The sequence below is a fragment of the Triticum aestivum genome, chromosome 7A, assembly GCF_018294505.1.
Source record: "Triticum aestivum cultivar Chinese Spring chromosome 7A, IWGSC CS RefSeq v2.1, whole genome shotgun sequence".
Classification (NCBI taxonomy): domain Eukaryota; kingdom Viridiplantae; phylum Streptophyta; class Magnoliopsida; order Poales; family Poaceae; genus Triticum; species Triticum aestivum.
This window is the reverse complement of record NC_057812.1, coordinates 696,745,669-696,771,394: the sequence shown is the minus strand read 5'-3', so window position 1 is coordinate 696,771,394 and position 25,726 is coordinate 696,745,669. Positions and strand designations below refer to the sequence as shown.

General features: G+C 46.7%; 2 protein-coding genes and 1 pseudogene across 2 annotated transcripts; 2 read left to right on the top strand and 1 right to left on the bottom strand.

The window, feature by feature from the left end:
* The first annotated feature begins 253 nt into the window (after positions 1-253).
* On the top strand, positions 254-4,957 carry LOC123149431 (uncharacterized). The gene is given in 2 exon segments (XM_044569086.1): positions 254-1,524; positions 4,314-4,957. Coding segments are annotated over 2 exon segments (1,878 nt in total). The 5' UTR covers positions 254-290.
* On the bottom strand, positions 2,484-4,133 carry LOC123149432 (uncharacterized). Its single transcript, XM_044569088.1, has 2 exons — positions 3,803-4,133; positions 2,484-2,907 (listed from the first exon to the last, which is right to left on the bottom strand). Exons 1-2 carry the CDS (start codon positions 3,915-3,917, stop codon positions 2,675-2,677), a joined length of 348 nt encoding a protein of 115 aa, XP_044425023.1. The 5' UTR covers positions 3,918-4,133; the 3' UTR covers positions 2,484-2,674.
* Positions 4,958-9,875: 4,918 nt separating the features above from the next.
* LOC123153763 (uncharacterized) lies at positions 9,876-23,845 on the top strand (annotated as a pseudogene).
* The last annotated feature ends 1,881 nt before the right edge of the window (positions 23,846-25,726 follow it).

Here is a 25,726-nt window from a genome sequence, read left to right as displayed (position 1 = left end):
GGAACCAGAAAAAACGGTTTCCAGAAGATCATGAATTCGATAACACTTGCGTCAAAATATATTAACGTACAAAGAAAGAGATGCATATATGTGAGATAGGAAAATAAAACGGCTCTATACTAAACCTTCCGAGGATAAGGACCGGCTTATAATTAGCAAAACCTTCCACAAATGGCGCGCGATCCACCGCAAAATCCGTCTCTTCTAAACTAATCACGATATTTACGATCTTAAAAATCCCCCCAAACCCAGAGCCAAAACCCTCACCCAGACCAAACCGATCGATCATCATGGCGGCGGCGGCGGCTGCTGCGGCGTGCCGCAGGGCCGTCTCCTACACCCTGCGCGGTCCGCCGGCCGAGAGCCTCGCCGCAACGGTAGCTGCGGCCGCCACTGGCGACCAGTTCGTGGACCTGCTCGACGCCAACTTCAACAAGCCTGCCCCGGCGCTGCCGGCGAAGACGCGCACGGAGAACAACTCCCCGACGTTCGCCACCTCGGGTGACCCCTGCCTCGACTTCTTCTTCCACGTCGTTCCCGACACCCCGGCCGAGACTGTTTCATCTCTCCTCGCAAACGCCTGGGCCGCCGATCCTACCACCGCGCTCCACCTCGCCTGCAACCTCCGCGGCGTGCGCGGCACCGGCAAGTCCGACCGGGAGGGGTTCTACGCCGCCGCGCTCTGGATGCACGGCTCCCACCCCGCCACGCTCGCCCTCAACGCGCGCCCGGTCGCCGAGTTCGGATACCTCAAGGACCTCCCCGAGATCCTCCACCGCATCATCCATGGCGGTGTCGCCACCACCGCCAGGACACCAAAGAAGCAGTGGAGCGAAGACGCGGAAGAGTCCATGTACGGGGGTACTAGCGAGGCGCTCATTGCTGCCAGCCTGAAGCGCGACCAGGAGGAGGCCGCCCAGGCCGCCGTCGAGCGCAGGAAAAAGCGCGCGGATGCAGCGGCGAGAGCCGTCGAGAGGTACGCCCGGGACCCGAACTACCGCCTCCTGCACGACATGACGGCCGACGTGTTCGCCGACCTCCTCGCCGAGGACATGAAGAAGCTCTCGGATGGCAACATCGACCTCTCGCTCGCCGGAAAATGGTGCCCGTCGATCGACAGCTGCTATGACCGCTCCACGCTCATTTGCGAGGCCATTGCACGCCGCCTGTTCCCCAAAGGCTCAGCGCCTGATCTTGCCGAGGACCTGCCGGACGCGTACTATGCCTACCGCGTGCGCGAGCGCCTCCGCAAGGACGCGTACCTGCCGCTGCGCCATGCCCTCAAGCTCCCGGAGATCTTCATCTCGGCGCGCGCGTGGGGCGAGGTGGTGTACACACGCGTGGCCTCCGTCGCCATGAAGAACTACAAGGACCTCTTCCTCGAGCACGACGAAGATCGCTTCAACAGGTACCTCACCGACGTCAAGTCCAGCAAGGAGAAGATCGCGGCCGGCGCTCTGCTGCCGCACGAGATCTTGAAGTCCGCCTACGACAAGGATGAAGTCGCCGACCTGTAGTGAAAGCGCATGGTGCTGTGTTTTGATTTTCAGTTTGTGTTTTTTTTTCGTCCTTGGCCGAAATGGCCGAATTTCGGGAATTTTAAATTTTTCGGCAAAATCTCGGACGAAATTTCAAAATCAAAATTTGAAAATTTGGCCGAAATTCGGCCGAAATTCAAACAAGATTTGAAATAAAACAGGCCACAAATATAGCAGCGCAACAACCATCAGGTTTGATCATGTAAATTTCAGCAAATAAGCTCTAGGGATTAATAAAACTGCATCTGTCCAACATAACAGGCACACATTAGTTATAAAGTGGCCTCCAACATAACCCTTAACAGTCCAACATCAGTTCAACCATCACAGCATAGTTCAGAGTTTAAATAGTCCGGTACAGCCAACAGACTTAAAGTATTACACATAGAAACAACAGCTCCAAAAGGCAACTATCAAAGTATGACATTGAAACAGCAGCTCCAAGCTTGCCTACATCCAAAAGCTTCTTGATATCCTTAGTTATTCTTCAAGTGCCATTTATGGTTTAGAGAAAACATAGGAAGGGTCAGGATGGAGGTAGTTCTGCATCGGAATTATCTTCTGCCACTTTGTGCATTAAAAATAAAATGGACTAACAGGACAAGTGGCTAGTAGAACAATAGTCAAATTTATGCATGCTCATGAATCAAATAACAAATCTACTACAGCAATATAGTTTTTTATTCACCAAAAAGCTTCAGGAGCAAAGGTTAAATGCCTCCATATACTAGAATGATGAATTCTAGTTTACAGTTTTTACTCGAGCACAACAAAACTCTAAGGATACAAAGAAAACAACATAGACACAAACAACCCACTGTTGGCTTGGACTAGCCATTTGTCAATTGTCATACAAAAGGAAAATCAGGATGGATGTAGTTCAACATCAAAATTTTCTTCTTCCACTTTGTGCATAATGAAATAAAATGGACTAACATGGAGGTGTCTAGTGCAACAATAGTCAAGTGGTAACATTTCAGGATAACATAAATACATTGCTTAACATGACAATGAAGGCTAGGCATGGATAGAAAGTGTATACATCTAAGAAACTAGCAGCTCCAAGTAACTAAAAATTTCTAAGCAATTATCATGAATCATAAAACACTAGAAAGAAGAGACTTGCCAACAGATTTCTAAGCAACAGGGTATAGGCTGTTGACGCCCTTGGTCTTCTTCTTGACAAGCCGTACAGATCTACGGGTCTCCAAATTGCCATCTCTTGGAGGTGCGTCCTTTTCCACTTGAATTTGTGTCTCTTTTTCCACTTGCATTTGCGCCTCTTGCTGATCATGCATGGATGGAGCATCTTCCCCATCCTCACTCACCCCATCATTATCCTCACTCTCACTATCAACAAATACATTCTCTTCAAAATCACATGACAAAAGAACAACGGTCAGTTATGAAGAGTAGGTAACTAGAGAAGCAACCCTTGCTTACTTGGGTGTCCTCACATGAATGAGGAACAAAAACAGTACAGCTTAATGCTCTAGTTTAGATACTAAGGAATAAGTAATTTAAATACAACCTGATGCTCTAGTTTGCCAAAAAGACAAGTCAAAAATAATAATCTATTCTTGAGAAAGATACTGCGAAGCTTAGTTCTAGAACCACCACTTAATGGTACCGCTGAACATTGAAATTAACCATCGGTCAACATCTACTTAGTTAAATACACAACACAACTGAATTATTATTGGACGTACTGTAGATCTAAATAAATGATCAATTCAAACATGAGATGCTTCTGCAAACATACAAGCGAGTGGTTGGAGGTGATGAAAAAAACTTTAATATTGCACACAAGCATCATCTCAACAGCTCAAAAACAAGCACACACCCCAGATCTATGGAACGATTATATATTTTAGGATGTTCAGAATAACGTTTGTAACCCACTTTTTTGTTGGACCAAAATAAATAGTACCAGATCGTGAGCATCCTTAGTGAATACCAGATGCATGTGTGTTTCAGATTATATACCAAACCAAAACATTGTGAGACTCCTTGGTGACTACCAGATGCATGTATATTTCAGATTAATAATCTCACTGTTGTACGTTCAACTCATCAAGACTCACTTTTTCTTAACCCCGTATGATATATGCATTTGCCAAGCCATTTACCAGGGACCTCTCCTAAATCTAAAGCAGCACAAGCAGACACAGATTATAACCAAGAAACAAAGCAACATCGATCTGAAATTGCTCAAGAACTGAAATTGCATACACGTACTGAAACTGCATCAAGAACATTTGTACCTTTCCAGTCAAGCGGACGCCCTCCATGCTGCTGCCGCTGCCCCGTGCTACTGCCTCCGTTGAACTGGTCGGCTCGCGCTCCATCAGCTCCGTTGCCGCAGCCGCCGAGCACCATGCTGCAGTCTTGGAGAAGGGCCGCAGCCGCCGAGCTCCGTTGCCGCAGTCTTCGACAGGAAGTGGATGGGGTGGAGGCGAGGAGATGTGGAGGGGGGCCGGAGAAGTGAGCGCCTTGGCCGGAGATGTCGAGGAGGGCGAGGAGATGTGGCCTGTGCGCAGCGGCGGCGCCGCACACAGGAGGACGGACAGGGAAAGAGCGATTTAGGGTTAGGTAGCGTGGGTTCGTGGTTTTGTCTCAGCGGAAGCCTAACTGGAAGGCTCTCGAAGCTGGGCCGGGCAAAAAAAATTCAAACTGGGCCAAATTATTCGGCCGATAGGCCCATATATCGGGCCCTAGCGAGACGGCCGAAATTCGGCCGAAATTCATTTTTTTCGGCCGAAAATCAAAACGCAGGCATGGTGGAGGACCTGCTGGCGCTGGGCAAGCTCAACAACTGCCTCGCCGTGTGCGACGTGTCGGGCAGCATGAACGGCCTCCCCGTGGACGTATGCGTGGCGCTCGGCCTCCTCCTCTCCGAGCTTTGCGACGAGCCATGGCCCCACCGCGTCATCACCTTCAGCGAGAAGCCGCAGCTGCACCACATCTCCGGCGACACCCTCGCGGAGAAGACACGGTTCATACGCGAGATGGAATGGGACATGAACACCGACTTCCAGGCGGTGTTCGACCAGCTCCTGCGCGTGGCCGTCGCCGGCAAGGTCCCTCCGGAGCGCATGGTGAAGAAGGTGTTCGTGTTCAGCGACATGGAGTTCGACCAGGCATCGTCGAGGCCGTGGGAGACCGACTACGAGGCGATCACGAGGAAGTATTCCGAGGCCGGGTACGGCGACGCCATGCCGCAGATTATCTTCTGGAACCTGCGGGACTCAGACTCGGTGCCGGTGACGGCGCATCAGAAGGGGGTGGCGCTGGTGAGCGGCTTCTCCAAGAACATGGTGAAGCTGTTCCTCCAGGGCGAATACATCCTGTCGCCGAGGGCAGTCATGGAGAAGGCCATCGCCGGGCCGGAGTACCAAAAGCTCGTTGTGTTCGACTGAAGGACTGGTAAAAAAAAAGGTGAAGAGTAGGGACGCGTGTGAGTGAGCGTGACTGCTTGCAATGGTTTTCTCTGTAGCTGTTTACATTCCATTCTGCTGAAGAAATTGCAGGCGGCCAACTCTGTCTATAGTTTAGAGCTGTTCATGAAACGAACTTTAAACTTTTCATCTCATATTTGTTATTGTCTTTTTGTTTGGACAAATGCAAAAAGGAAGACGTGCGTTCTTTTTTTTCAGAAAAATGTTTTTAATTTATATAGGAAATTTGCGAAAAAGAGTACAGAGATTATTTACTTAATATAAAAACCCAAAACGTGACAATTTTGATGAGGTGACATAGAAATAAATAAAGAAGGAGAGAATTGAGTATCATATCGTGATACCAATACCGTATCATAATAGTGTTATGCTACTAGTATATGTCATGCATGACAATAAATAAGGTCATCTAAGATACTAATATTTGATATTATGTATTACAGAGGTAGTATCATACATTTGTATTATATGCATTGATATTAATGCTACTCACCATAGGCAGCTTAACCAATCTCCTCCTTACACCTTTTTTGCGAGAAATTTTTAATCTATTCATCTTCAATCATGACAGTACAAAGAACAACAGAGGTAATAAAAATTACAACCATGTTCATGGACCACCTTGCGGCGATTACAAGCATTGGAGCGACCTTGTAGTAGACAGTCGGAAAGTGCTAAGGCCCCATAGGACCAGCGCACCAGACTAGCAACCATCGTCGATGAAGAAAGGGTCAAACCTATAAACACCCAAGCGAAGATGGACGAAGACCGGATCCAATCAGATCCACCGAAGACCAGCACCGACCGAATCCCGCGAGATCCGACGGAGACAAACCTCCACACGCCCTTCGACGATACTAGACGCACCATCAGAACGGGGATAGAACGTGAGAGACATTATTCCTACTAAGGGATATAACATCGCAGTCACACGGCCCCAACAAGACGCTAGATCTAACAAAAACGAGAACGGGTCCCTCCAATGCTTGGGACCGAAATCCTCCACACCTCCATGGCCTAGAGGCCGTCGGAGATGGGACGGACCGGCGGTGGTGCCGACAGGAGAAGAAGAGCTTTTCTTGTAGAGGAGGAAAGAGATGAAAAAAATAGCCTTAATATCCTCCTTACACTTGCAAAAAAGCATCTAAAACAGGCATGGAATGCAAGAGTAAATGTGCAGATTCTACAAAAGTCGTGTTTCATTGATCGTTTTATTTGGTTACGTGCGTGTTTGGCTTGGCCAATATCGCACACTCCTCAAAGCGGCTCAGAGAAAAAGGAATGGCTGAATCGATCATTTCTGATGAGTCAGGTCAGTGCGACTGCAAAGACGGCACGCTGTTGCAAGTGGGAATCAGCGTGAGACTGCGCAGTCTTTCTCAAAGGCGTGCCATAAATGCCCTCACCACTCACTCTTCATTGTCTCCCCCATCACTCTCTTCTCAAGGTCGGCGGTTCCACTAACGTCGGCATCGCGGCAACCGTTGACGGTGGGAAGATCTAGACGGCGAACATGGGCAACACCGCAACAGAACGATTTGGACAATGTTCATCTCAACGCATTTCATCACCACTTCGTCAATGGTGGTACGCCGTGAACCCATTGTATATGTATGTAGGAGACAAGTAGTGTCCTTCAAATCCCAAGCCCATGAGGGGTTGTTTTTTAGCAGAATAAGTGGTCTTTTATACGGTACTAGTAATGTGTTCGTGCAATGCATGTTGATATTAGGTAAATATTAATTGCATGTGGATATCAAGTAGGATATCATCTTGCATGTTAATTATGTGATTAATTCTAATATTTTTATTTGGTATGATATTAATTGCACGCTAAACATGATAAGCGCTCGCCATTGGAGCAGTCTAGGTCATTGGATTGACCTCGGTTGACGGTCAAGATTATTTGGATCTGCCTTTTTGTGTCTTTTTATATTGATATAGATATATCATAGAATAAGTGGTCTTCTTTTTAGAGGTACAATAACTGAATCCCAGGGATCAGTCAAAAACGACCACTTGCAATCAGCAAGACGCTCCAAACTAAACTATGAGCATTCAAATTAGAAGCCGTGTTCATGGATGAAAATCCCATCCGTGAATTGCTTCCTTCCCCAAATGCTATTGATTTCGTGCACCATAGCTAGAGCATCAAAAGTGATATGGATTTTTCCAGGCTTCAAGATCTTGTGGTACCGTCATACGTTGTGCACACACTTCAGTGAGGGCCATGTTTCGCTCTTTGTGAAACAGAGCTTCATCTCGCCTCAAGCGACCGGTGGGATGGGCCGGCCCAATAACATGGCACCTCCCATCAGTTTCGGCCGGGTTTTGGTAAGGTTCCCCCAATAAAAAACCTCAAAAATATTTATTTATTTATATTTTCTTCTTTATTTATTTGTTTCATGTTTTTTTTTGCTTTTGGTTACTTTTCTTTCTTCAGTTGCATGTAGATTTTTCTAATACAAATTTTCTACTTATTCTTTACATGTTGTACATTTTTTATACAAATTGAGAAAAAATTCAAATAGATGAGAACATTTTTTCCATATATATATGTTGGAGCATTTTAGTAATACATGTGAAAAAATCAAATAAACATTGCATATATTTTTAATAGACGTTTACTATTTTATAACTATATGTGAAACATTTCTTCAAATACATGTTTCAGCATATTTGTAATACATGTGAAAACATATTCAAATAAACATTGCATATATTTTTCATAGACGTTGAATATATTATAGTTACATGTGAAACATTTTTCAAGTAGATAATGGACAATTTTCAGTATACATGATGAATACTTTTAAAATACAAGTCAAAGATTTTTGTATACACAAAGAACATTTTGCTGATACATGTTGAACATTTTACAAACACATTATGAATTACTTTTCAAATACAAGTTTCACTATGTTAAACATTTTTAATATATTTTGAACATTATTTTGAATGCTATGAAACATTTTTTATATTGTATTAAAAATTTAAGAATTTTATGAATATTTTTTGAACTGTAAGAAACATTTTTTGAAACTATGCGAATAATTTTTATATTTCATAAAAAATAAACATTTTTGAAATGCAGGATCATTTTTTAATTGTCTGAAGCATTTTATTGAATGGTGTGAACATTGTTTCAAAACTGCATGAAGAGAAAATTTTCACTGTGTTAATATTTTTCACATGCATGGTGAACATTTTTTAAAGGCTAAGTAAATTAATTTTTGAATCATGTGTGTTTATAATATTTAGAAATATGATAAAGGTGAAAAATAAAAAGAGAAAATTAACAAACAAAGAAGTGAAGAAGAAAGAACGAACGGTCACCCCTTTGGCTACTATTGGGCTGGTCCTATAGTAGTGATGTGAGGCGCCGACTGAGGTGAGACCTCCTCCTACCTCCATGCTGGCGAGGCAAAGCTTTGCCCCACGCTTCAACCGTCACGGAATCCATCAGATGATCAACCAATGAGAGATCATAGGTGTGGGCGGCGATAGCCGAAAGACGGAGTGAGGAGTCTAGTTAGGAAAAAAAGGCTAAAGGGGCAACAAGGTAAGGCCCAGAAATGAAAATAGACATAAACCCTAGACATCGCGATTTTAGTCACCTCGATGTTGTAGGGTGTTGCGAGGCTTCCTATTGGATGCCTGTAGGCAAAAAATGGCTGAAGTTTCGCATAGTTGAAGAATAATGGGCCGGCCCGTACTGGCGATGCATGGTTAGGGGTGTGGTGCACACCTTTGAAAAGTTCCCTTTCATTTTATTATTATTTTTCAATGGTTTTATATCAATTTGTCTTCCATAAGAACTGGTTGTTAGATTTTTCATAGAATTTAAAAGTATATAAGAACCAATTAAAATATATATACATTTTATAATTTTATCGCCTGTTAAAAAATGTTTACCATATATTACCAAAAAGTTCAACATGTAATTAAAAAACTTCAATGTATAGTATAAAAATGTTAAATGTGCATTAAAAGGTGTTCACTATATATAGTTTATACAACAGAAATGTCACCATGCATTAAAACAATGGCCACCATATATAACAAAAATGTTCAACTTACATAAAAAATGTTTAATACGTATTTCAAAGATGTTCATTGTATACTAGTAAAATTACGAAAACATATAAAAAGATAAATAAAAACATTATGAGGAAACCGAAACCTGAGGGGAATCAAGAAAGAAAGAAATAATAAAAAAGCATCTAAACCAAAAAAAGAATAAAATAAAAAATTAGAAAAGGGAAAAGGAAAACTGAAATATAAATTGAAGATAAAGAGTAAAACAACTGAAAACAGAACAAACAAGAATAAACAAACAAAAAAGCATTTTTTTAGAAACAACAAGAAAATAGTTAAACCACTCGGAATTAAACGAACGTCTAATTGGGCTAGCCCGGCAGGGAGCGCGCGTCAGGCGTCACGCCAACTATTTAACGTGTGTGGGCATCAAGTAGAGTTTGTTGGGTGTCGCATAAGCTCCTTGGGGCGTCGCCAATGTGGGCACACCAGGTACGGAAAATCCGTCCCTGCATCAGCTCAACAAGATTAACAAATATTCCATTGGCCTCCTGCTTTTCTTTTTGACAAGTTAATTTTATTAATATAAGGTGAACCAAAAGGTTGGGAAAAATTCCACGACCCTTGATGAGAAGCTAAAGGTGGAAAATGTCACTGATAAAAAGAATAACACCAAGCTTTGAAAATATGTTTTTTCTAGTCCTTCAACTGATTGTAAATGAGCCGAAGAAATGTTTTCAGTATATAGACCATTTTGGGTTTGGTCGGCGGCGGCAATTATGTCGTTACCTTCTTGGAGGCACCGCCTTGGAAGCAATGACCTTCGTAGAGTGGTGGTCTCATGGTAGTGGTGCAGAGTTGCGTCGTCGTCAGGGTGATGGAGGCCGGGGCGGCGGCTCTGGACGGTGGATGTACGCCGAGGCGGCGGCCTCGGATAGCGATGCAACGGTGGCTCTATGGGGCAGAGTCGCGGTTGTGCATTGTTTTGGTGGCGGCTTGATGCTGCGTGGGTAGCGAGGTCGTCGGCCCGGTCGATGCGCTCCAGAGGGGGCGGTCTGACTTTACGTCGGGGCGGCAGCCCCGGATGTGGTGCGACGTTCGTGGTCTGCGAGCGGTTGCCCTGAGCAGCGTGGGCTGCGGGCAGCTGGGTTGTGCGGCGTTGCTGCTCAAGGGGAGTGGTGGTATGTCGGTGCGGCGGCCCCGGAAGACGGTGCCGGTTGATTGCGCTAGGCGCGAGGGAGCGGTGGATGTCGGGGCGGCGGCCCCGAGAGAATCACTATGGCGGCCAAAACTTCTGTGGCAAAGATGATGGTAGGAGCGATGTCGGTGACGCGGCAATGGTTGCGATAGTTTGCTCTTCTCCGGCGTGTCCATGGCATTGCCTCAGTTTGTTTGTTGTTGTGGAGTCGAAACTGCGGCGGCGGGGCCCTGTAGTGTATGATGACTGGCTGCAAGTGGCCCTTTCGGCGATCTTCCGTGGCGCCAGCTATGCCTGGTTTCGTTCTTCTGAGTTCTTCGTTAGAGTCGGAGTTGTGTTGTCTGGCCGCAGGTCGGCATGTTATCGATAAGGGTGGGCTTTGCCCTGTGTGTTTCAATCTATGGGAGTGGGCTTGGCCCTTGTTGTTCCGGGTTTTGCCCGGTTTTTCGTAATTAACTGGACAATTATCTTCTGCTTATTTAATAGATAAGGCAATCTTTGCCTCGGTTTAAAAAAAAATACTACTACATTCCTTCTTCCGCAAAATAAAAATGTCCACACATTCCTTTCTGCAGAGTACTTGTCTTTGTACGTTCTCCCTAAGTACTAGTACATCTTATACATGGATTATATGCCCGTACGACCGTAGGTGTATGTTAAATCAGCAAAATAAAAATATCGCTTACATTATTAAATATTCGATGCGTGACAGCAAACTGAAAAATATATGACCTCGGAAAATCAAACTGAAAAATATGCCTACCACACGGCACCACTCGCTTTATATCATAGTTTTAAATAGCCGGCTATAGCCCCGCTATAGCTCCACTATAGCTGTTTGAGCATGTTGCCGCTAAATGATTTCATATACAATTTGCCGCTATAGCCTTGCTATATCTCGCTATAGCCCAGCTATAGCTGTTTTTAAGTGTCACCGCTATATGCTATAGCTTGCTATTTAAAACATTGCTTTATATTCGCCTCCAACAAACCGCGCCATTTCCTCCCCATTTTCTGCACACGATATACACCTCCCAAAAACCCTGAGCCAAAACCCTCACCCGAAAACCCGATCACCAACGGCGGCGGCAGCGGCAGCAACTGCGGCGTGCCGCGGGGCCGTCTCCAGCACGCTCCGCGGCCCGCCGATCGAGAGCCTGGCCACCACGGCCGAGCGCGCCGCCGCCCCCACCGGCGACCAGTTCCTGGACCTGCTCGACGCCAACTTCAACAGGCCGGCCCCGCCGCCGCCGCCCAAGACGCGCACGGAGAACAACTCCGCGACGTTCGCCACCTCGGTCGACCCCTGCCTCGACTTCTTCTTCACGTTGTCCCCGGCACCCCGCCCTCGTCTGTGTCATCCCTCGTCGCCAACGCCTGGGCCGCCGAGCCGACCACCGCGCTCCGCCTCGCCTGCAACCTCCGCGGCGTGCGCGGCACCGGCAAGGCCGACCGCGAGGGGTTCTACGCCGCCGCGCTCTGGATGCACGGCTCCCACCCTGCCACGCTCGCCCTCTGTTTCGAATCGAGATCGAGAGAGGATCGAATGAATCAACTATCAATTCCATTGAATGATTCTCGGTATATATACAAGGGGAACAGACATGATCGAGAGATGCGACTGTTCGTAGAGGGTGCAAGGGGAGAGGTGCGAAGGTTGCCAATGCAACCGAAGTATAGATTACAATGGGAGGATTATCTCTTTAATTAACCTATTAATTTAATCCTAACACTCCCCCTAATCCTTCCTTGTCTTTGCAACCGACCATCTCTGGAATCATCCTTGAATTAACTCTTCTCCAAAAACCCTGTGGGAAAAATGTGAGAAGTATTGCAGTATGATATGTTGCTAAAACTCCTTCAAACCCACTGGGAAAAATAAGGAGAAAATGGTGCAACATATAATGGTTATTTTCTCTTTTAACTCAATACGAAAAAACCCATAGAGTTCAGAGGACAATAAATATGTCGTATATACTTTCCTAAAAAACCCAGTGGGGAAAACTTAAAGTATGACATATGATCTCATGTTGATATTACCTCATTAAAAACCTTTATGAGAACCTGTAAAGTAAACTCATGAAGGGAAAAAGAGTATAATATGATGCACTGAACAGGAACAATTCAGGAAGATACTCCCCCTGATTCTTGCAAAATTCGAAGCTGTCACCTACCAATTCCATGAACACATTTCTGGAACATAGAAGTTGGTAGAAACCCGATGAAAAAATTCAGTCGCATGATTTGACTTGCAAGATATGTAATATAGTGATATTGCTTATTATGTAACCTGTTTGCATCCGGGCAACACAAGAAACATTATCGTTGAGATAATGGTTGGTGGATGTAGCCATGAGATCTGTTTCGAAGACTCTTCATGAGAGGGCTACCACACCTAGTAGGCCCACTAAGCTTGTCTATGATCTGACATAATGGGGATCTGATCGATGTACCCAATGATATCAGTGTTCACATTTTTGTGAAACTGAAAACCAGGACAAGATGTTTGATGCCTTGAAGATATCAAAAGATATTCTTGAGCACCAACCAATTGTGTTTGGTGGATCCAATGACATTTGAGTCCCAATATCTCATTTCCATCATCTCTTGGTCTAAATAGATCATTCTCTATGTCTAGAGAATGAACTACCATGAGAGTTATGGATGGATAAGATTTGCCCACAATGAATTTCTCCAATATATTTTGGATATAGACAACATAGTGTACCATAATGTATGAACGAAGGTGCTCAAGTTGTAGTAACGAGCGGTGTTTTGGTTTACCCAAATCCTTCATTTTAAACTCCATCATTTAGATGATTACATGTGTCGTCATTGCAGACACACAAACATGGACAATCATCATTGTAGGAGTAATCCTTGTGTATAAGGAACTCACTACGTCGGTTATACCAAATGTACCGACAATAATAAGCCATATGGTGACTTATTGATTTTACACAATGTATGTTGCATATTGCATTTCAATTCAGAAGTGAGATTCCATCAGGAATCAACCATATATGTCTGAATCTAGTGATCCACATGGGTATGTGATAACTACATCTATCAACTGCAGAGATAGATGATTTTGTACTGCCAATGATATAAGTTATCGGAAAGAGATTCCACCTCTGGAGAATAGTTGGGTATCTGCGTGAACCCTTGTGCTACAATGCTTGCTCTATGTTTCAATTCTTTTTCCAGAAGAAAACTGGTGTAGGTATTGCTTATGAATACCTTCCCATTATTGAGCAAGATCATTTCTACCTAGATTATACCCTTTGCTTGAGTTCAGTCCAAGTGTTGTTCACACTTTGCCATGGCCATGGTCTTTGGACCTGAATCATGTGAAAGGTTTTGCAATCTAGTTAAGAAATGTATGTCGACAATTACAGACTTTCGGTTATTTGATTCTCCAGAATCTATATATCAATATATAATTGATGGAAATATCATTACCCTTGGTGACTACTCGCAATTTCCCAATGCGATTGAGTCGGGTATTCCGATGTCCCGGTCATTGTGTGCACTCTGACCTGGGTTGGTGGAGGTTTCTCATCCACTGGGTGTATACTACCCATTAGGTGTCTGTCAACATGAAGTTGACCTGCATTTACTGATTCGGAGGCCTTGATATCCTTGCTTGCAAGAAGCTGAATCCTGATGTACTATTGTCATACTTCTCCCCTTGTTGCTTTGAACGAGGAGTTGAGTGGTTTTAGATGGTACCTCCACTCTTTCCGACATATTTTTGCAGGATTGTAGGATTGCGTGACACCTTTATAGTCAGTAAATGAATCCGGCAGGTTATTTGCAATGCGTTGCAAATCTTCTAAACGCATGGTTCAGATCTTTGAGTATGTGGATTTGAGGCAGATAATGTGTTGAACAATCCACTAATTTTCTGGCATTCTTTATGGTACTTGAAATCTCCCCCTAATGCCTGGAAATGTTCCTCATTGAATCAGCATACTAGCCTTGAATAACTCCCCATGCGAGGGGCTCGAGGTATTGACGAAAATACAGTTATTCCTCACATAGATCCCAACTATATGTTGAGGAGCCAATGATGTATGTCGGGTGGTGATATCGGTATGCAACCGAATTACCGCAGATAGGAAATACTTGGTAGATATCCACATATCAAAAACAGAGTGGAATAATATTATGCAGTTCTGTCATGAGCGTGTAAAACTGCATGACTCCAACATAAAGTTGGTAAGTTGCAATTCCAAAGTAAAGATAATACAATGAGGTTAACACTTTGGATAGGATTCTACCAAACCATTTTGAGTCTAAACACTAGGACAAATTGCTAAATTTCAATCCAAGGGCCATAAAGAAGGCACTCAAGGAGAATTTTGCAATGTTATCCATTCGATTTGCTTGAAATCGATGTCAGGATAATGAGCCAATGGTTTCGTGTGAATAAAGCACACACTTAAGACCATCATATAGATATGTTTTTTAGAACCATGGAATACCTAAATAGTCTGGTCAATGGATGGGAAGAGCCACTTCCCTCAACTTGATGCATTCAACGAGTCTGAGTGGTTCAACATAGACTTTAAGGTGTGCGAGCCTTAAAATTAGCTTCCCTGTGTTACTTGTAGCGCACATAAAATCCAAATTGTGTTAGTATTTAGCATCAAAATAATCATAAACTACTGGAATTGCTGATAGTTTTGAGAGTAGAAACATTGGACTTCCCTGAGTATAGAGTAGAAACATTGGACTTCCCTGAGTATAGAGTTTGCGGTGCATATGTCCATAAGGCACATATCATTTTTCATCGGATTGACTCCTGTAGAAATCTATATATAGACATGAAGATTCTCAAGAAAATCACTGTCAGATATATAGAATACATACAAATGAATTTGTATGAAAATGCTGATACAATATATTGTGATATACAATATATGATGACAACAATAATCATGTTCTTATTAGAACATCATAAATGGACATAAAAATAGATCACTAAGGAGACTAAGGGACTAAATGTATAGTCTCCAAACATGTCGGTTGATGCATATTCAACCCTCATGCTCTCCATGCTCATAGGGTCTCGTGACAGCTTGATGGTGTCAGGTTGAGGGTTTGAAGTGAGTTTCAAACCATTACCCTTGAGGTCCTTTGCGTCCCAGTGGCGTGGCTTGGATTGCACGCTGTAACACCCTCGATGCGACTATAGCTCCCACGTGTCGAGGCACGACTTAGAGACATAATCGCATTGAAGGCATATGTCGCAAGTTAGGCAATCTTCACAACATCCCATGTAATATAAACAATAAAGGGGAGAAAACATAGTTGGCTTACACTCGCCACGTCAATCAAGTACATAAATAACATTACATCATCCAAACACTCATGGCCCGACTACGGCACCAAAATAAAAGAGAACCCAACATGCGACAACGGTCCCGTTCACCCCCAACTGGGCACCACTACTGATCATCGGGAAAGGAAACATAGTAACGTTGAGAGTCTTCGTCGAACTCCCATTTGAGATCATACGCGTCTGCTGGAGTGGAATCATCAGGCCCTGCATCTGGTGTAATAGTAATCTGTGAGCCACATGGACTCAGCAATCTCGCACCCTCGCGATCAAGACTATTTAAGCTTATAGGTAATGGCAAGGTAAATATAAGTGGAGTTGCAGCAAGCGACTAGCAAGTATGGTGGCTAACTTATTCGCGAAGGAGAGCGAGAAGAGGAGGCAAAGCGCGAGCGAGAAACTAGAGAGCAACCTGCGCAAACATTACTCCAACACCGTGTCCGCTTCCCGGACTCCGCCGAGAAGAGGCCATCACGGTAACACACTCAGTTGAATTCATTTTTAATTAATTAAGGTTCAAGTTATCTACAACCGGACATTAACAAATTCCCATCTGCCCATAACCGCGGGCACGGCTTTCGAAAGTTCAAATCCCTGCAGGGGAGTCCCAACTTAGCCCATGACAAGCTCTCACGGTCAACGAAGGAATAGACCTCCTCCCAAGACGTTCCGATCAGACTCGGTATCTCGGTAATTCAAGACACTTCGACAGGTTAAAACAAGACCAGCAACACCGCCCGAATGTGCCGACAAATCCCGATAGGAGCTGCACATATCTCTTTCTCAGGGCACACTCAGATGAGCCAGACGTCGGGTAGGCCAGCCCAGAGTTGTCCCTGGTAGCCCCGGACATCGCTCGGTTGGACCAACACTCAGAGGAGCACTGGCCCGGGGGGGGGGGGTAAAATAAGATGACCCTTGAGTCTGCAGAACCCAAGGGAAAGAAAAGGCTAGGTGGCGAATGGTAAAACCAAGGTTGGACATTGCTGGAAAAGCTTTAATCAAGGCGAACTATCAAGGGGTTCCCATTATAATCCAACCGTGTAAGGAACGCAAAATCCGGGAACATAACACCGATATGACGGAAACTAGGGCGGCAAGAGTGGAACAAAACACTAGGCGAGAGGCCGAGCCTTCCACCCTTTACCAAGTATATAGATGCATTAAGATAACATGGCCATATAATGATATGCCAACAAGTAAATAAAAGATGTCCCAACAAGGAACGGCCTCCAATCTTCACCTGCAACTAGCAACGCTATAAGAGGGGCTGAGCAAAGCGGTAACATAGCCAATCAACGGTTTGCTAGGAAAATGGTGGGTTAGAGGTTTGACATGGCAATTTGGGAGGCTTGCAAGCAAGTGGTAGGCATCGTAGCATTGGCATAGCAAAAGAGCGAGCAAACTAGCATAGCAAAGATAGTAGTGATTTCAAGGGTATGATCATCTTGCCTGCACAGTTGTCAGAGTTGACTGGATCCTCAAAAGAAAACTCAACGGGCTCCTCGTTAGCGAACTCGTCTCCCGGCTCTACCCAAACAAGACAAACAAGCAACAAGGATACGATCAACCACGTGCAAGAACCCAAACAAGACGATGCGATGATGATATGCTATGCGGGATGCGATGCGGGATGCAAAATGCAAGATATGACAGGAAATGCATGAACCTGGCCTCAACTTGGAAAACCAAGTGTTCCACTAGAAAAATGAGACGAAATCGCTTGAAAACGATATAAAGAACGCCGGAATCGGAGTTACGGTTTGGAAATGGCAAGCGATTCAAATATGACATCGGTCTGCGATTTACAGCAAGTAGGCATCTAAATGCAACAAAATGAACATGCTACAGCAACCAAACATGACAACAAAATACATGGCAGGGATGCTCACAAGATGCTTAACAAAAGTCTAGCACTGAGCCACGGTCAATTCATCCATTAACAGGTTCAAACAAGCATGGCAAAAATGCATATGGCAAACAGATCTCAGACTTAGTGAAATTGACACTTGTCTGGAATTTCAGATCAGGTAGCCCTCTTCGGAGCAACAAAACTACAAGCTACAGGATCTGATCATGGCAAATTAAAGCATGGCATGGAGCTACTCAAAGAGCTTAACAAAAGTCCCTTAGTTACCTTGAGCCAAAAAGGACCAGAAAATACAATTGCAAGCATGTGAACATAGCAAAAACATAATCAGTTTTCAGACTTAGAGAAAAACTAACACATGCTGAAATATAACTCAAGTAGGCATGTTTACGAGCTCGATGCACTCACTACGGTGCAAGTCATGACAAGACAAGCATACAACCATCAATAAGGAACAAAATTCAAGCTGGACATGGCAATAACAATAGCATAGCATGCACGGATCAACTACAACATCACCGGCAAAATTGCAAACAAGTTGACAATCTGCCCAGATTCACAAAGTAGCAAAAGTAGAGCTCGATTGACTCAAGCTAGGGTGTTCCATAATTACAAAGAAAGACATGGATGGATAGAGCACTACAAGATTAACAAAACTCTCTTACTGATCATTCTCAAAAGAGGCACGGATCACTAGGAAACAACATGAACATATGGCATCATGAGATAAACAGCTCCAGGACTTGGTGAAATTGCTAAGTCCCTGAAAACAGAATTAGCAAGTGCACCACTTTGCAAGCTTGCACAAGTCACCACACACATCCTAAAAATACATGGGTTGCACCTCTGGAGAGATGACAAAACCCTTAACAAAACACATGTAGAGCATCAGGGCATATCATGCACACATTAATCATGGCAAAAATGATAAAAACCTAAATGGAGCAGCAGATCTGACAATTAACTCAAGTAGCCCTCTTCTAACAGCATTTCGGGCATCAAGATGAACTCAAATGAAAATGATGCAATGGAATGAAACGATTTACTCTCTGAGATGAACATTTTGATATGCTATATGCATGAATTGGAGCTACGGATGCAAAGTTATGGAGCCGCGAACATGTGCACATGGACTGAAATTTCTGGAACTTGGTGAAAAAACGACCTAGGGTTAGGGTTTACTGTTCACGCCAGATCTAGATCGGGATCGCACGGAGCCCGAGGTTCGTCGGCCGGAGGAGTCGCCGGAGGGGGACGCAGGGCGGCGCCGGGGAGGTCGGAGGAGGCCGGGGCCGGCGGCGCAGGGCCCGCGGTGGCCGGAGCTGGGGCCGGCCGGCGTCACGGGGCCGGGCCGACGTCGAGGCGGACCGCGGCGGCCGGCACGGAGGCGGCTTGGCGGCGGCGGCGGCTGGGGGCGGCGGTGGCTTGGCGGCGACGGCGGCTGGCGGCGCGAGGCGGGAGGCGGCGGAGCGCGGCAGGCGGCGAGCGCGGTAGGCGGCGGCGGGCGGGAGCGGGCCGCGGGGGCCGGATCTGGGCTCCCGGGCCGCGACGGCGGCTTGGTGGCGGAGTGCCACATGGTGGCTCCCGGTTAGGGCGGCGACGACGTCCGGCGCGGGGCGGACAATGTCCGGCCGCACGAGGGGATTTTCTAGGGTTTCGGGGAGGAAGGAGATCCGAAAACGGAGGGGTTCTATTTATAGGCATAGAGGGAGCTAGGGGAGTCCAAATGAGGTGCGGTTTTCCGCCACGCGATCGTGATCGAATGCTCTAGATGATGGAGTAGAGTTAGGTGGGTTTTGGGCCAAATTGGAGGGGTGTTGGGCTGCAACACACATGAGGCCTTTTCGGTCCCTCGGTTAACCGTTGGAGTATCAAACGAAGTCCAAATGATACGAAACTTGACAGGCGGTCTACCGGTAGTAAACTAAGGCCGCTTGGCAAGTCCCGGTCCAATCCGGAAATGTTTAATCCCCACACACGAAAGAAAGCTAGAAATGACCACCGGAGGAGAACGAAGCGCCGGAATGCAAAACGGACAACGGGGAAAATGCTCGAATGCATGAGACGAACACATATGCAAATGCAATGCACAAGATGACATGATATGAGATGCATGACAACGACAACAACACACGGAGACAAAACCCGAACCCGAGAAAATAAATATAACTTAACGCCGGAAATGGCAAGAGTTTGAGTACAAATAGGGAAAGTTACATCCGGGGTGTTACACACGCGCTATCCCATGGGATGCAAGACTGATCTTGATGTCCATAAGCCGCTTAAGTAAGTTGTGGCCATTGAGGGCAAGTGCCTCAAATTGTTAGCCATCTATTATCTACAGGGGCAAGACAGAGATAATTAATTTAGAAGAAGTAAATTAAAAACCATCATGGTTTTGTAAAAAGAATGCAAAAATTTGACTCAAGTGTATAACTTGAAAATGCTCAACCTCAGTTGTGGAAACATAACACATTGAAGATCATACAGATCTCATAGTAATAGAGATAGTCTGCACATGGGCAGTAGATCGAACTCATTACCTTGTGTTTTCCTAATATAATGAGGGAGATGTTATTGTCAAAAATTTACAAGTTTGTTGTGCGGGAGAAATAAATCTTGACCGCTGTGACATGTTCATGAAGAATGTCAATGTGGTAAACACATAGAACATATCATCCCCGGTGAAAAAGCGGTAATTTATTTATATTACAGACTGCGTAATATAAATACATCGTAATGTTGTAAAATTAATAGATTTCAAGAAGGTGGCTCGAAATCATTAGTGTGAATATCAAATAGCTAAGGATGACACCTTGAATTTTGCATATGTATTTGCAAAAAATTAAAAATCTCAATTGCAAATAGATGTATTATTCTCGACATGTAGCGAACATGGAGATACATACATTCCGGAATACATCATACTCAACAAAAATACACCACTATTATAATGAATAGTAATGATGTTGCAAACTTGATGCTCAAGTGAAAAACTTGAATTATATAGACCTCAAATTAAATGAGATGATCTTGTATCAAGTTTCAATATAATTCAGCAGTGTGAATTAATATTTTACGAGAGAAAATTAATCTCAATCGCAATGAGACTGTTTTGCGAGAGAAGAAAATTCTCAATCACAAATCAATAGTCTAGAGGTACTAAATTTATCTTTGCAAGAGATAAAAAAAATCTCAAGCAAAGCAATGTTGTTGTATAGGGAATTGCAATAGCAAACGCATTGAACATGTTGAATATCAACACACACATTTCTGGAATATTAAAACTCAACAAAAAATGGGTGAAATGCATATCTATACATACATGGTCTAAATATGACAAGTGCTAATGAATAGCACTAGTAGTTGTACCATGTTGAATTATCCTGAAAAGTCCAAGAATTAGCCGCAAGACTTATAGACACGAGTTTTGGCCTATTGTGGAAATAGGTAAAGCAACATGGGCTATAATTCAAAACTCGCGAAGAGATAAGGCTTCTTATCTCTTTCTCCCGTGTGGACGTGTGGTTCTACATCAGAGTTTAGAACTCTTGAACCAAGCCCCAGTGATTGCCATCGGGAGATAGTGGTCGAGGACATCGCCGACACTGCTGCTTGCGCGTGCAGGCTGTGGACCACGGGCGTTCTGCGCCGGAGGGCGTCGGCATGCTGTGCGTCGGAAGTCGGGAGCACACGTCAGGGTCGCCGTGTTCCGAGGAGCCAGGCGTCCAGGGACCTACGCTGGGAGGCGTTGGTCGCCATCGCCAAGGCCATAGGCCGCCGGTTAGAGCCTCTTCTGCGACGAGCCGGACGAAGCACCGCCGCGCTTGGCATTGGAGGCCGAGGCATTCTTGGCACCGTGTCGATGGGGCGAAGCCACAAGCCAGCCCTTGGCTTCTCCGTCGAAGGGAGGAGTGCCGACAGGTGCGCTATGAGCGACCGTGGCCTGTGGAGACGGGCTGGGCGCCGCCGCGATCTGAGCGTCGATGGTCGTTGGCCACCGTTTTCTTCGACTGCCGTTGCCTCTTTCGTTCGCGAGGAGCCGCGATTCAGGCCCGGGGGAAGCAGCGATGGAACGCCGGGCGCCGTGCCGCCGGAGGTCGTCAGGCGGGCGCCACCACACTGCTGCCACCGCGCGCTGGCACGCCTGGTCTGAGGGCCACGACAGCGTCGAGGGCTCAAGGTTGAAGGCCGGTCCTCGCAGAGGAGGGCACCACGCGCTGAGGCCGTGCGCCGGCTCTCTTCAAGGAGAAGAAGAGAAAAGGTGAGCGGGCGTTGCCGGTGGTGTCCTGGGGGCGCTAGGGCCTCCACCGTCGGTAGCCAAAAAGGCTAGCAATGGCCGGGAGGAACGACGTCGCGGCTGTTTCGCTAGCCACCGGCAGGGATTTGCGCCGCGCTGATGAAGTCGCTCTGCGGGAGCGTGCTAATAACGTGTTTCGAATCGAGATCGAGAGAGAGGATCGAATGAATCAACTATCAATTCCATTAAATGATTCTCGGTATATATACAAGGGGAACAGACACGATCAAGAAATGCGACTGTTCGTAGAGGTGCAAGGGGAGAGATGCGAAGGTTGCCAATGCAACCGAAGTATAGATTACAACGGGAGGATTATCTCTTTAATTAACCTATTAATTTAATCCTAACACCCTCAACGCGCGCCCCGTCGCCGAGTTCGGCTACCTCAAGGACCTCCGCGAGATCCTCCACCGCATCATCCACGGCGGCGTCTCCACCAGGAAGCCGGGGAAGCAGGCCCGCCTCGCCGCCGAGGGAGGAGGGCTCGTGGCCCGCGCGCACGCCTACCCCGCCTACGCTCGCTTCGCCCGTTTCCGATCTCGTACGCGTACGCCGAGCCGCGGCCGGAGGATTGAGGTGTCGGGGCTCGCGCGCCGCAACAAGAAGCGCACGAGGAGGGCGCGCATTGCAGCTAGCCAGAGGCGTGATCTGGAGGAGGCCGCCCAAGCCGCCGTCGCGCGCAGGAAGAAGCGCGCGGACGCCGCGGCGACGGCCGTCCAGAGGTACACCCGCGACCAGAACTACCGCCTCCTGCACGACATGATGGCGGAGGTGTTCGCCGACCTTCTCGCCGAGGACCTGAAGAAGCTCTCGGAAGGCAACATGGATCTCTCGCTGGCCGGGAAGTGGTGCCCGTCGGTCGACAGCTGCTACGACCGCTCAACGCTCATCTGCGAGGCCATCGCGCGCCGCCTCTTCCCCAAGTGCTCGGCCCGCGATCTTCCCGAGGACTTGCCGGACGCGCATTACACCTACCGGGTACGCGAGCGCCTCCGCAAGGAAGCGTACGTGCCGCTCCGCCATGCCCTGAAGCTCCCCGAGATATTCATCTCAGCGGGCGAGTGGGCGAAAGTGGTGTACACGCGCGTGTCCTCCGTCGCCATGAAGAACTACAAGGACCACTTCGTCTACTACGACCAAGCGCGCTTCGCCCGCTACCTCGCCGACGTGGAGGCCGGCAAAGTGAAGATCGCGGCGGGCGCGCTGCTGCCGCACGAGATCCTGACGTCCGCCTACTTCGACCCCGAGGTCGCCAACCTGCAGTGGAGGCGCACGGTGGACGACCTGCTGGCGCTGGGCAAGCTCAACAACTGCCTCGCCGTGTGCGACGTGTCGGGCAGCATGTCCGGCCACCCCATGGACGTGTGCGTCTCGCTGGGCCTCCTCCTCTCGGAGCTCTGCGACGAGCTGTGGCGCCACCGCGTCATCACCTTCAGCGCGGCGCCGCAGCTGCACCACGTCGTCGGCGACACCCTCTGGGAGAAGGCCCAGTTCATCCAGCGCATGGAGTGGGGCTTCAACACCGACTTCCAGGCGGTGTTCGACCAGCTGCTCCACGTGGCCGTCGCGGGCAAGCTGCCGCCCGAGAGCATGGTGAAGAAGGTGTTCGTGTTCAGCGACATGGAGTTCGACCAGGCGTCGGCCAGGCCATGGGAGACGGACTACGAGGCCATCACCAGGAAGTACACCGAGGCCGGGTACGCCGACGCCATACCGCAGATCGTCTTCTGGAACCTGCGGGACTCGAGGTCCGTGCCGGTCACGTCGGAGCAGAAGGGGGTGGCGCTCGTCAGCGGCTTCTCCCAGAACATGCTCAAGCTCTTCCTCGGCCCAGACCCAGAGGAAGAAGAACAACAAAAGGATGAAGAAGAAGAACTACAAAAGGGAGACGGGAATTCAAAACAAGAAGAAGAACAAGAATTGAAGAAAGGAAAAGAAGTCACCATGACGCCGAGGTCCGTCATGGAGAAGGCCATCGCCGGGCCCTTGTACGAGAAGCTCGTCGTGTTCGACTGATCGACTACGTGCTCTCTGAATAATCAATCGGGTGTGCTAGTTTATGTTTTCTGCTCTCTCAACAATTTGAAGCGATTTTGCTTTCAAACCTAGCTAGTTTGTTATCTAATAAATCCTCTGTCGTGTCTCATGGACGGGCGTTTGGAAATGGACACGAATCTCGTAATAATTCTATCCTTTTTTAGAAAACAAATCTATCATTTCCCTGGATTTTTGCTGTGCTCTGTGGTCTGTGCAATTTCGTAATTTGTATTAGAGATTTCATGATTTTTATATGATTCCTGTCTGGATCCAAAACATAATTATAAATCGTGTATGCCTTCGTCAACATGGCCTTATAAATGAATTAACATTATTCTTCTTTAGAGGAATTGTCATGTTTTATGTTATTCATGTGGAAATGGGAACCATTCATTCATCTAGTATTTGGTAGAGATGCATTCTTTTTCTTAAATGATAACGTCCACACGTGTGGCACTTATCAACAAGCCCACACGTGCTTGATGCCGTTTGATTCATTTGCACGAATTTTAAAGCAATTGACATCTGGGTGAAGAGCCATGTAAGCACCCAGCGTCGTGTGGGTGTTATTATTTAGTGTCACACGTGTGGGTGCTCCTCGCCCGAACGACCCTCTTCTGAACATGTGGGTGAAACTGCTCTTCGCCCACATAACGCTCACATGGTGATACATGGCAACTGCATGTGTGCATATGTGGCAACTAGTTAATCGCACACATCAACTATGGTTGACCATACATGACAACTATGGTTTAACCACACACGACAACTACAGGTGTGCATATGTGACAACTAGTTAATCACACACGGCAACTATGGTTGGTTATACATAGCAACTATGGTTTGACCACACGTGGCTACTTCAATTAGTTACACATGGTACTATATTTAATGAAGCAATTTTAAGATGCTCCCTCCTACCCCCCCCCCCCCCCCCCTCTTTTCATATAAAATGTAAGAAGGTAAGACTTAATCAAACTCACTACTTGATACAATCAACGGCTCATATATATTATATACTCTTACCTCTCATATAAAAAGAGGGGGTAAGAGGGAGCATGTTAAAAGACCTCTTAATGATACATGGCAACTACAATTAATTACAAATGGCAACTAAAATTGATTACACACGCGTTCGCGCTCATGGTGTCGGGGTGAGCAGTTGCCACACAGGGTCGCGTGGGCTGTTTTAGCTGCGCCCAAACGTATGGGCAGTTTTAGTGTTCGCCCACGCAAGGTTGTTTGTGCAGTTTTAATGTTCACCCGCACAAAGTCGCGTGGGTTGTCTCCTGAGATGAGTCGTGTGGTCGAGTATTCATTGTGCCACACGTGTCGAAGTTATCGGCGTTCTTTTAAAAAAAATAGCATATATACCCGTGCATTACAACGAGAGAAGTAGTTGACATCTCCACCGAGACGTATATCAATGCGACACAACAATATTCCCACCGTGCCACCTGACGGCAATAGAAAGACGTAGGCTGAGGTCTAGTAAAAAATGTGCACCAGTTGAAAACTACTCCCTCCCTTTAGGCCTCATTTGGTAGAGGTGGATCGAGTTGGTTTTCAGCAGATCTTCCTCGCGTGGCCCAGAAACCTCGCAAAAGCGCGAGACACCATTTGGCACGCGGGGTTTCCAAGTCCCAACCCGTCCGAACCCCCTCCGATCCCCTCCTTTCCACGCGGTTCTCAGCCCTCGAGGGGGGACTCGGGGATTTGGAGCAGACACGCTGCCGCCGCCAGCTCAACACACCGCCGTCCGACTCCTCTTCAAGACGCCATCGCCTGACGCCTCGACGCCGGCATACCTCCTCCGCCCGACGCCTTGACGCCAATTTCTTCCAGGCTGTAAGTCCTCGCCTTCGCTCACCCCACCTCCCCTCCTTTCCGGTTGTCGTCTAGGTTTCTTCCATCCGCCCGGCCATGGCTGCCACCTTGTCCTC